This window comes from Trachurus trachurus (assembly GCF_905171665.1).
Source record: "Trachurus trachurus genome assembly, chromosome: 24".
NCBI lineage: Eukaryota > Metazoa > Chordata > Actinopteri > Carangiformes > Carangidae > Trachurus > Trachurus trachurus.
The window spans coordinates 19,021,061-19,032,945 of NC_139910.1; the positions used below are offsets into that span (position 1 = coordinate 19,021,061).

An 11,885-nucleotide genomic window follows, 5' to 3' on the forward strand; every position below is an offset into this window, starting at 1 on the left:
TTCCATTAAATTAATTCACTCAAACAATTTGTTCTTTTGAATGAAACGTTTGCGAACGATACAGCGCTACTTTTCAATGATGTCATATTTCCAATGTGTTGGTGTTGTGCTTGCCTGCCAGAAGCTTGAAAATTTACTTTCTGGGGCGCTCCAGTGGCTCACCCTGTAGAGTGCAGTGGCCCGAATATGAATGCAGCCCTTTGCTGCATGTTATACCGCTATCTCCCCTGATTTCCTGTCCCTGACACTGTCCTGCCACAATAAAGACTTAAGAATCCCCAAATTAAATCTTAAAAAAGTACTTTATACCCAGTTTTAAGCTACATACAGTATTTACACATTGGTCATTGTCAACTTCATATTTTAACCAGATGGAGGATTTTAGTTAATTGGACATCTGAAACTCAAGTTACCAGATGAAAAAGGAATGTAAATACCATGCTGCTCAGAGATGTCCTGTTCAAAGGTTGGCCATGATCTAAGGCTCCCACCCCTCTGACATCTCATGTCAACTGCATAGCATAAGCAAAGCACTGACTCTAAACTGGTTAATTCTATGTTTTTATTTGTTGTAATCATTTGGTTGTTTTTGTTATGAGGAGACTTCTGCGGCTAATTTGGCTACTAGTACAAACCTAAACCTTAAAGGAAATCTTGAGATCAAGTTTGATGACTAGCTATGTCTATTGCGTAGTTAGAAGAGTTTAGAAGAGGTTGTGACAGTTTATTTCTGACAGGTCCTTGTTAACCCTTTCAAAAAGCCTTTGTCTAAGTAAAACCGCCTCTCTATGGTTTTTTAGGGCAAACAGTTGTAAATGTTGAAAACCCTCAGTCCTCAATGGGCTTCTATGGTATGTTGCTGGGTCAGGCTGTTTTCACAAAGGGGCCCTCTGCTTTTCAGGTATAAAAAGGAAGGTCTCCAGCAGGTAGACAAGCAGTTCAGCTCCAGCAGCAGTACCACCAACAGCAGCAGCAGTAGTACACCTACAGCAACAACACCTGGCAAACATGTCTGGCATGAACATGATGGGAAAGATCACCTTCTACGAGGAGAGGAACTTCCAGGGCCGCTCCTATGAGTGCATGAGCGACTGCCCCGACATGTCCTCCTACCTGAACCGCTGCCAGTCCTGCAGGGTGGAGAGGGGCTGCTTCATGGTCTACGACCGCACCAACTTCATGGGAAACCAGTACTTCATGAGGAGGGGCGAGTATGCCGACTACATGAGCATGATGGGCATGAACGAAACCATCAGGTCCTGCCGTATGATCCCCATGTACAGAGGTTCCTACAGGATGAGGATCTACGAGAGAGACAACTTCATGGGCCAGATGCATGAGATGATGGAGGATTGCGACAACATCATGGACCGCTACAGAATGTCCAACTTCATGTCCTGCAACGTGATGGAGGGCCACTGGCTGATGTACGAGCAGCCCAATTACAGAGGAAGAATGTGGTACATGAGGCCCGGCGAGTACAGAAACTTCAGCAGCATGGGCATGAGCGGCATGAGGTTCATGAGCATGAGGCGCATCACAGATTCCTGCTACTAGATGACAACGTGGTGGTGATGCAGCAATTCGTTACAAAGCAACTCATCTGCAGCAACATACACTGGATGCTGACTGCAGCAAATTGACGACAAAGATTGAAAACCACTGAACTGCACATACACATGTTTCTGACTGAGGTGTGGCTGTTAAAGAGAATGATGCCAGCCTCCTTAAGATCATACAAATAAAATCTACTTTGTTATCAAATAATATGTTGATGTTTGGACTTTTTCTCTTCCTCTTTTTCATTCTAATTATTTTCCAAGAGGCACCCTGCAACTAAGCTTTCAATAACCTTAAATAATGGTCAATGATGGCAAGTAAAATTACCTTGGTTGTGAAACAGGCTCAGATAAAATTGGATATCAAAGTTCAGCACCTTAATTGTACCAACCAACTGGTTTATTGAAAAACAATTAACTTATTTTTTCTCTTCTGTCAGTGCAGTAACATAGGGCTGAAATCTTCAGTGCTCTCCGCATAAATACATAGTAAATCCCACAGAGGACATGTCCTGGTAAAATCTGATCCATATCCCAGTCAAAGTCCTAGTTAAAATATGCAGTGTTTCCATATAACATTGTCTAAAACTGAGTATACTTATGATAGATATATTTATATTTGTGTTTTTACGTAATCTCAAATGTCTTCTGCAGATAATTTGGCAATTATCTGAATCCTGAATCTATCGTGAGGCCATGTTTGATAATTAGCTATGCCTATCGCCTGGTTAGAAGACTTTGTTCTATACAACATAAGAATAATTAGGCCTTACCTGACTCAGTATGCCACCTGTTTCTTGGTCCAGTCCAGGGTTATATCTTTATCCATCTTCCACTAATCTGGGGTCGACTCATGGTGGTAGCAGGTTAGAGGGTTTCAGATGTCCCTTCTCCCTGGCAACACTTTCCAACTTCTCCTTGGGAATCCCAAGGTGTTTCAAGACCAGGAGCGATATATAGTCCCTCCAGCAAGTTCTGGGTCTGCTTCGAGGTCTCCTCCCAGTTGGACATGGCCTTAACACCTCTGAAGGGAGGCATCCTCCAGATGCATGAACCATCTCTGATCTTGCATTGGGTGTCTGAAGATCGACTGATAAATTGAGAGCTCAAATCTCTCTTTACCACAACAGTCCCATACAGCTCTCACATTACTGCTGATACCACTTGAAACTGTCTGTCGTTCTCTCACCCAATCCTACCCCCACTAATGAACAGGACAAGATTGTTTGAACTCCTTCAATTGGGGTATAACTCACCCCCAACCCGGAGAGAGCAATCCACCATTTTCTGGCTAAGAATCATGTCCAAAGACTTGGAAGTGCTGATTCTCATCCCTGCTGCTTTGCACTTGGCTGCAAAGTGCTCCAGTGTACACTGAAGGTCACGTTCTGACAATGCCATAAGGACCACATCATCTGAAAATAACAGAGATGCAATCCTAAGGCTCCCAAAATGGACACACTCCTCTGTTGTGCCTTGAGATCCTGTCCATGGAAAGCAGGATGCCAGGAATGAGAACACTGCTCTTACTTTGGTTTTACATGGACATAATGTTTAATTGCAATTAGCCCAGTACCCCATACTCATGCACATCCTGGGAACCCCAGGAGCTCACTTAGCTGACTTGTTATGTCTTGCCTTGACTAAATGCTCCTCTGATGGCCCCCCTTCAAACGCAGTGACACCTTTACAGATGGTCCAGAATTTAGGACCCGATCAGCACTTTGATCCACCCACAACATGGTACCCAATTCAAACTAAAGCCACAAATTATTTTACTTTTCGGTCAGAACCCATCTAATTGAACTTAATCATTCAACCTTATGCTGGATCTCATCCACTGCATTCTTTCAAGAAAATGTTGGGGGTCAGTGCGTCAGCCATCTCTCGGCTCCAGATGGTACAGAACGCTGCAGCTCGTCTTTTAACTGGTACAAGAAAACACGAGCACATTACCCCCATTTTAGCTTCACTCCACTGGCTGCCCATACATTTTAGAGTTCATTTTAAAATCCTTTTATTTGCTTTTAAATCCCTCAATGGTCTTGCCCCGCCGTACCTCTCTGAGCTTCTACAACTTTACACCCCTTCTCGGTCTCTCCGGTCAGCTGACCAGCTGGTCCTGAGAGAGCCTAAAACAAAGCGGAAGCTCAGAGGGGATCGTGCCTTCGCTGTGGCAGCTCCAAACCTTTGGAACAATCTGCCTCAGCACATCAGACAGGCCTCCTCTCTGTCTGTTTTTAAATCCCACCTTAAGACCCACCTATTCTCCCTGGCTTTTAACACCCAGTAGGCAGTTGACTTCATTTATTTTATTTTAATGATTTTATTTATTTGTTGTTTATTTTGATTTTACTGTGTTTTATCTTTTATCTCTTTTATCTCATTGATTTTAATTCTGTTTTATTGTATTTTATTCTATCTTATTGTGTCCATTGTTTTATTGTGCTTCTGTTGTGTTAGGCTACTTATTGTATTTTATCTTGCTGTGCAGCACTTTGGAAACCTTTGTGTTTGTTTAAATCGTGCTATATAAATAAAATTAGATTGGATTGGATTGGAAAATGTTTTCTAACATTTACATCCCTGTGCCCAAGACAATCTCAGTACAGACTGTTGTGGTCTGTTGTTTACTGATGGTGTAACGAGCTACTCAGTGCTATCTGAGCAGGACCTCCCTTTGTCTTCAAAAATCTCACGAAGACGCAACCTCTGAGAACACCAGCTCTTCTAACACCTTTACAGTACTATTACGTTTCACTGTATTTCTTTACCTGTTCTCCACCAGGACCCCTCCTCCGCACTGAAGCTTCAGTGATGTCCTTCACATTTAAGTCACTTCGGATAAAAGCATCTGCCAAATGAGTAGATGGAAATGGACAACAAATTAGGAGGACATCAGAGCAACACCAACTCCCATGATCTAATGCTACTTCACAATGTCACCCAATATGCATCTGACACTTTGTCACCCTCAAAGTTTAATATCTCTCCCTCTCTCATCTGCTGTCAGCTGTTCAGCACACAATGCTTCACCTGTCCTCCAGTTCCTATATCCAGCATCAGGTTGAGTTCATCAGAGTCCACAATACATCCAGATCTCCAGAATTCTCCTCCTCCGATCACCACCACGTAGCCCTGGGATTATTTCCTATGATCACGAATTATCCTCACATCTCTCACATGTCATTTCGTCTTTTGCATATGGCAATGTATGTTTATTTGTTGACCCAGAAGTATCTCCTGTTTAAACTACTGCTCTACAGGAGGTCCTGGTTTAACACTATGAAACTGATCCAGGCATAAGCAACAATATACGGCCCTCTTCCTCATGTGCCCTCTGTGCTCCTACCATGAGGCTATTTGACATAATGTTCCTTTACATCTCATGTAAACCAAACATGAAAGTTTCACCTAAATAAGATGATAATTGCATCTCAAGGATCATTTACCATTTTCAGTGGGTGGTGCTGTTATCTTAGCATGCAGTCTTCAGTAAGGTCATTGTAGATGTGAAGAGTGTGGCAGATTTGACATGTCAACAGATATTTTAATTATAGCAAACAAAACTGGCAATGCCACAACACTAACATTTCAACAAAAACTCAGTCTTCAGAGTAAAGCATCATCTGAGTCTAAGGAATCTTCTGACAGATTTGGGGGCAAAATGGACAATGTACAACTGAGATACAACTACTCTTATAAAATTTGCCACAGTGCCATGGACACAACCTTGAACACTCAGTGTTCACAATAAAACATCATCAAGGTCTTAAGTATTTTCTGACCTAGACAAATTGTATTTTCTGGTGACCTTGGGTGGCACCCTGAGCATTATTGAATATTGGCATATGACAGTGGGTCTCATTCATGAAAAGTGAGCAGAAGGAATTTGTGTGTAAACTGCAAATTGAAATTTACGCACATTTCCACATTCATCAATTAGTTTAATATTGTTGCTCCAATCTTTCCGAAACTACTAAAAAAAATCTGCATCTGCTTCTGACTGCTAGTGCTTGTGTAAATGTACAACTGCACAAAAATATTGCTTGTCATTATTGGAAATTACAATTTTAATTCATATTACGCTCTGTTATGAAAACAATGCGCAGTTGCCTTTGACACACATAATTCACACAAACAATTTTAAGACCTGTTATCTCTTTCCAGGCTTCCAATTTACCAGTCCCAGTCACACACAAGGTTGTATGATTAGACTAACCAAAAAATGATTTCATACTGATCAATTGCAGAATACACCCAAAATATCTAATTACCTGTTGGCTCTAGGGTACACCTTTGTTGTTGTTTTTGGTCTTGGCATGTTACATCTGCCCCACAAATAGTGCCTCATCAAAATTTCAATTGGGCACTATGGAACTATTTTGCCACACTCACTGACAAGACACATAAAACATTTACACAAATGACTGAAAAAGAAGATACTTAATTTCATACAAGATAAAAATCTTAAATATAAATCACAAGTGTCCTCTAATATCTTGGTGGACTGCCCCTAATTATTGATTAGGAGAAAATTATTACTTTATATTGCTAGCATGACAACAGCCAAGTTTCATCTGATTGGAAATCAAGTTATTTGTGGTAGTAACATTAATTTATGATAGCATGTAAGGCCTGCTGTTGTTGGCAGCTTCATTCAGCCAGTACACATCCACTAAAAGGTTTTGTCTGACAGTATTCAAAGTAAAACCGCCTCTCTAAGGTTTTTTTAGGGCAAACAGCTGGTAATGTTGACAAACCTCAGTGCTCTATGGGCTTCTATGGTATGTTGCTGGGTCAGGCTATTTTCACAAAGGGGCCCTCTGCTTTTCAGGTATAAAAAGGAAGGTCTCCAGCAGGTAGACAAGCAGTTCAGCTCCAGCAGCAGTACCACCAGCAGCAGCAGCAGCAGCAGTAGTACATCTACAGCAACAACACCTGGCAAAGATGACCTCCAGTAGCATGAACATGATGGGCAAGATCATCTTCTACGAGGACAGGAACTTCCAGGGCCGCTCCTATGAGTGCATGAGCGACTGCCCCAACATGTCCTCCTACCTGAACCGCTGCCACTCCTGCAGGGTGGAGAGGGGCTGCTTCATGGTCTACGACCGCACCAACTTCATGGGAAACCAGTACTTCATGAGGAGGGGCGAGTACGCTGACTACATGAGCATGATGGGCATGAGCGACTGCATCAGGTCCTGCCGTATGATCCCCATGCACAGAGGCTCCTACAAGATGAGGATCTACGAGAGAGAGAACTTCATGGGCCAGATGAATGAGATGATGGAGGATTGTGACAACATCATGGACCGCTATAGAATGTCCAACTGCATGTCCTGCAACGTGATGGACGGCCACTGGCTGATGTACGAGCAGCCCAATTACAGAGGAAGAATGTGGTACATGAGGCCCGGAGAGTACAGAAACTTCAGCAACATGGGCATGAGCGGCATGAGCGGCATGAGCGGCATGAGGTTCATGAGCATGAGGCGCATCAATGATTCCTACTATTAGAAGATGACCCATGATGATGATAATAATGCAACAATTCGTTACAAAGCAAAATACGATGGAGGACGATTCCAGCAAATTGATGGTGATTGAAGACCACTGAACTGCACATTAGATGTCTCTGTTCAAAAAGAATAATAACAGCTTCCTCAAAAGAACACAAATAAAATCTACTTTGTTTACAAAAAAATATATGCCCTCTCTTCTAATTATTTTATTTCCTTGTCAAATAACCTAACTTTGGCATGCAGACAAATGACAATATAAAAATAGTTCTGGTTGGACTGGCTAATGACCTTCATTTATGAGCTCAGCTCAGAGGTGCTAAAGGGTCTGGGATGGGTTTTTGTTTGAAAGTCACCTGTTTTTAATGTCTTCCAATCTACAGTAACACACTCCCTTGCTTGCCCTCGTATTGATCCGCATATAAATGAATGTTATATGAAAACAAGAACTAGTGAGGAAAAAAAACAGATGGGCGGACACCATGAAAATGAAACACTGTAATAACTCCTGTGACAGTGACCACAGCTGGCCACAGCTGGCCATGGTAGTCCAAGGCATGCTCACGTGTCAATCACGGGCTACAGAGGTTCAGTGAAACGTGTGGACACGGGAATTAGGTTACATGCTGTCATTCTGACATCCCATCATTCCGACATAACACCATTCTGACATACCGCTATTCCGACATGCCATCGTCCTACCATTCCGATAAGGCTTTCAATACAAGGAAATGTGCGTTACTCAACAGGTGACTCCCTCCTACCTAGCTGGACTCTCTACTTCTGGACTCAGAATCAGAATCAGAATTGTATTTGTCATTGTACAGCATTACAACGAAATTAAAAGCTAAAACCTTAAAGTGCCATCACATAAAAGACAGACAAACAATAAGCAATAACAATAGCAGCAACCAGTGTTGACATTCAGTTATTCAACGTATAAAAAGACAGTATAAAAAGATAAATAAAATAGGTGTTAGCAATAAATAAGTAAATAAATAACTATTATGTATTTGTGTATGTGAAAGTAATTATATGTTGTCAGTCACTGTTTTCATTCAGTATTGTGATAGCTTTGGGATAAAAACTGTTTTTCAGTCTATTTGTTCTTGACTTGATGCACCTATGCGCCGTCCAGAGGGAACGGGGTGAACAGGTGGTGGCCTGGGTGAAGACTGTCCCGAACAATGTTTCTGGCTCTGTTTGAGCAGCGGGAGGTGTAGATGGAGTCCAGGGAGGGCAGAGGGTGGCCGATGATCCTTTGTGCAGTTTTGACCACCCTCTGTAGCCTCTTCTTGTCTGCCTCAGTGCAGCTAGCATACCACAATGAGATGCAGTAGGTCAGGAGGCTTTCAATGCAGGCTCTGTAAAAGGTCTCCAGCAGCTTGCTCTCCAGGTTTTTCCTCCTTAGCACCCTCAGGAAGTGGATCCGCTGTCTATGGCCTGTCTAGCCTCGACCTGGTCTTGTTGCTAAACCTAATCAACTCCTTTCATCATTGCCTAAGCACAACCAGTGCAAAATCTTTTGGGGAAAAATACGCTATTACAGGAATTGTTGGAAAGGCAGGATGTAAAAAGAAAAAAAATACCGTCATTGCGACCACAGGAGGCAAGAATTGTTGGAATGATGGGAAAATTAAGTGTTGCCATTTAGACAATTAGAGGCCTATGTCGGACTGGTGGGATGTCGGAATGGCGGTTGCCCCCCTCCATTTTCGGGTCAAGTCTCTCTGAAAGGCCAGCTGAAGCAACTGGACCTTTATTTTATGAAGCATTGCACATCTGTGGTAGCCTGGGTATACCCATGGTGCCTTATGCATGATTTTATTCGCTCTGCAAGTCAGCTTTAATATTATTATTGATAATATACGACGCGCATTGCCAGGAAAGATCCAATCTGTCTGTTTAGACTACAGGCACACTGGCAGATATATATCCGATTTGTATCTGATTTATTTCCACATGTGACAGGGGCCTTAATCCAATTTGGCAATATCCGATTCCATGCGTTTTTTTTCCCATTTACACGTTCATGTTACGGATCCGATCTGTGCCACTTGAGAGGAAAAAATCAGATTGGGCCACTTGAACCATCCAGTGTAAAGACAGCCTTAAACTTTAGGAGGAGGTGTTCTAAATGGTTGATAACACCGGGGAGAAAGCTAGAGTCAGGAGAGTGTTTGTATTGAATGACTTGACTATTAATTGCTTAGACCAACACAACAAGACAGGAATCTGTGTATTTTAATGATTAATGACCAAATTGTAAACATCACCAGTTAAATGGCTCTCTGCATTGTGCTAAAAATAATACAATCTACCCCATGGTAAAGGTCAGGTTTTGTCTGACCTTTTTTATCACCCTCCCCGGGTGCATGCACGCGGGGAGGGGGTGGCACCCCTGAACCGGGCTCTACAAACACTGTTGCGCATGCAACATAGCAATAGGACTCATCGCTCATTATTAATAATAGCCTACTGCACAACTGAAAATATTGTAGCGTAATGTTCTTGTTATGATGTTTAATTTCTATGATTTCTGACTGACTGTGAATTAGGACTGTCAATGAATATTTGAAATTCGAATGTATATTCGAATCATAGTGATAAAAATGAAATTCGAATATTAAAATATGATATTCGAATATTAATAATTTATTTTTAAATTATCTTCACGCGCACAACCACAACAACAGCAACTACAACTTCAAATGCACGGTCGTCGGTGTGACGTGCAGAACGCAGCAGCAGGATGCTGTGACGTGCAGGATGCAGCAGGACGACTCCTCAGTCCAAGTTTCATGTCTCAGACCGGATCATGTCAATCCAGCTGCAGGAATATCCGGGGGACAGGAGCGCCGCGGTAACCGTAGTAACTCACACACACCCAGACACACACCTGTGTGTGGTCACGTCTGGAGAGAAGCAGCTTCTCTGTTTTCCCAAACTACCGAGTGACAGCGTTAATCGCGCATAAAAAAAATTTGCCGTTCACTGAGAGCTATGATGATCCTCTGCACTTCATCGCGACTGTACTTGATCCGCGTTATAAGGATCATTACTTGGATGTGGGAAGAAAACATGCTGGCTCTTATCCCGTTTCCCGAGCGAGCTGTTTGCTCGCGTCATCACAAAACGTTTGACATGAATTGATAAAGGCCGAGTAAAACGCGGTCTTTTTCACGTAGCCTATTAATAATATAATGTCGTTGCTGATTTGCATTGTGTAGCCGTTTGTTTTGTGTAATGTAAGCTGTTCAAAACGTGTTTGACATGCGCTGATAATAAATACAGGCTACCGCTATAAAAGTCCATCTCTTTGTATTGATTTTTGGAGAAAATATGAAAAAATAGAAATTCGAATTTTATTCGAATATCTGTTTTTTTTAAGAGGCAATATTCGAACCTCATTTCTGCCATTCGTTGACAGCCCTACTGTGAATGTGTATGGTATGGGCAGGTAGGGTATGGTTGGATGAGAAACTTTTTCCTCTTTCCTGAGTGTGAGGAAGACAGAGTCCTGTGTGTGTGTGTGTGTGTGTGTGTGTGTGTGTGTGTGTGTGTGTGTGTGTGTGTGTGTGTGTGTGTGTGTGTGTGTGTGTGTGTGTGTGTGTGTGTGTGTGTGTGTGTGTCTGCACCAGGCTCGCACTTTGCAGCGATTTGTAAATTCATCTTAACAGAGCGCAAGAGAGATTAACACACACATTCACACAGGCTACGCACACATACAGGCTACACATACCCACAGACACACAACTGAGGGCCCGAGGCGCTTGCCGACCGGCAGGGAGAAATGCGTATTTGGTGGCGTGCCCAGTGCCTCACAGGTGCTCAACCAGGTCAGTGGGTGCACCGGAGCACTCACGGAAACATACTATGCTTGGAACCAGTACATCTGGGAAGCTGCCCTCAGCATTCACTACTGATATCAGGCAGCTTTGAATTTCTGTGGTTTCTAAACTCTCTAAACCTAGGAGGAGTAAAGGTGCGAGCGGATCGATCAATCCCGGGGGGTGGGGGGGGGTTCGGCGCGCCGTATTAAGTTTCGCCACGCGCGCTGCTGTTATGCATGCGCGCTTCTCTGTGGTGTGTATGTGTGTGAGAGGATGCGGAGATGAATGAAGGCGCTCGTCCGAGGGGGGGGGGGCGAATATCGCTACATTTTTAATTTTTTTAAGACGTTAGTTTTAGGCGGCAGCTCTTTTCCTTAACAGGAAAGCGCTGCGGGAAACCCTGTATTGCTAGGTATTGTTGAAACACTGTGAGCTCAGCATCAAACTGCATTCCTTTACTTGTCAACAGTTGTCTCCAGAGGTGAAAAGAAACACAAATGTTAAGTCCTTAAGCATCTCTTTCCTCTTTCCTGTAGCTTCATCTGCCTTGAAGAACTTGCCGTGAAACAAAATTTAGTAGTAATGTTTTATAGTGTGGGTAATTCTATATTGATGGTAAAACCTCCTATCTGATTATTTTTTGCTTTTCATTTTTTTGGAGACTGAATATGAGTATCCTTCCCTGTTCTCACCATCCAAAGTGAATTCTGCAATTCAGAACATCCTGCAGATAGGAGGTTTTGCTTTTCGGCCATCCATTTATAGTCATACATAGGATTCTCAATATGCTACCCCTTATAGCCAACTGGCAACAAAGACAGAGTGGCAGAGCTATGTGTTACTGTGCACAGCACATCATGCTCCATTCTGATTGACCTACGGATGCGGTACTATAACACAGTGCACTCTGTAAGTGTGCCTGATTCTAGGAATATGGTACTTCAGCAGTGGCAAGTGTTTTTTCACAG

General features: G+C 42.8%; 2 protein-coding genes across 2 annotated transcripts; both read left to right on the forward strand.

The window, feature by feature from the left end:
• Positions 1 to 1,008: 1,008 nt before the first annotated feature.
• On the forward strand, positions 1,009 to 1,557 carry LOC311007681 (gamma-crystallin M2-like; the record flags this gene model as incomplete). The annotated part of the gene is made up of 1 exon (XM_084000947.1): positions 1,009 to 1,557. One exon carries the CDS (start codon positions 1,009 to 1,011, stop codon positions 1,555 to 1,557), a length of 549 nt encoding a protein of 182 aa, XP_083857073.1.
• A 4,952-nt stretch (positions 1,558 to 6,509) lies between these two features.
• On the forward strand, positions 6,510 to 7,082 carry LOC311007680 (gamma-crystallin M2-like; the record flags this gene model as incomplete). The annotated part of the gene is made up of 1 exon (XM_084000946.1): positions 6,510 to 7,082. One exon carries the CDS (start codon positions 6,510 to 6,512, stop codon positions 7,080 to 7,082), a length of 573 nt encoding a protein of 190 aa, XP_083857072.1.
• Positions 7,083 to 11,885: the final 4,803 nt, after the last annotated feature.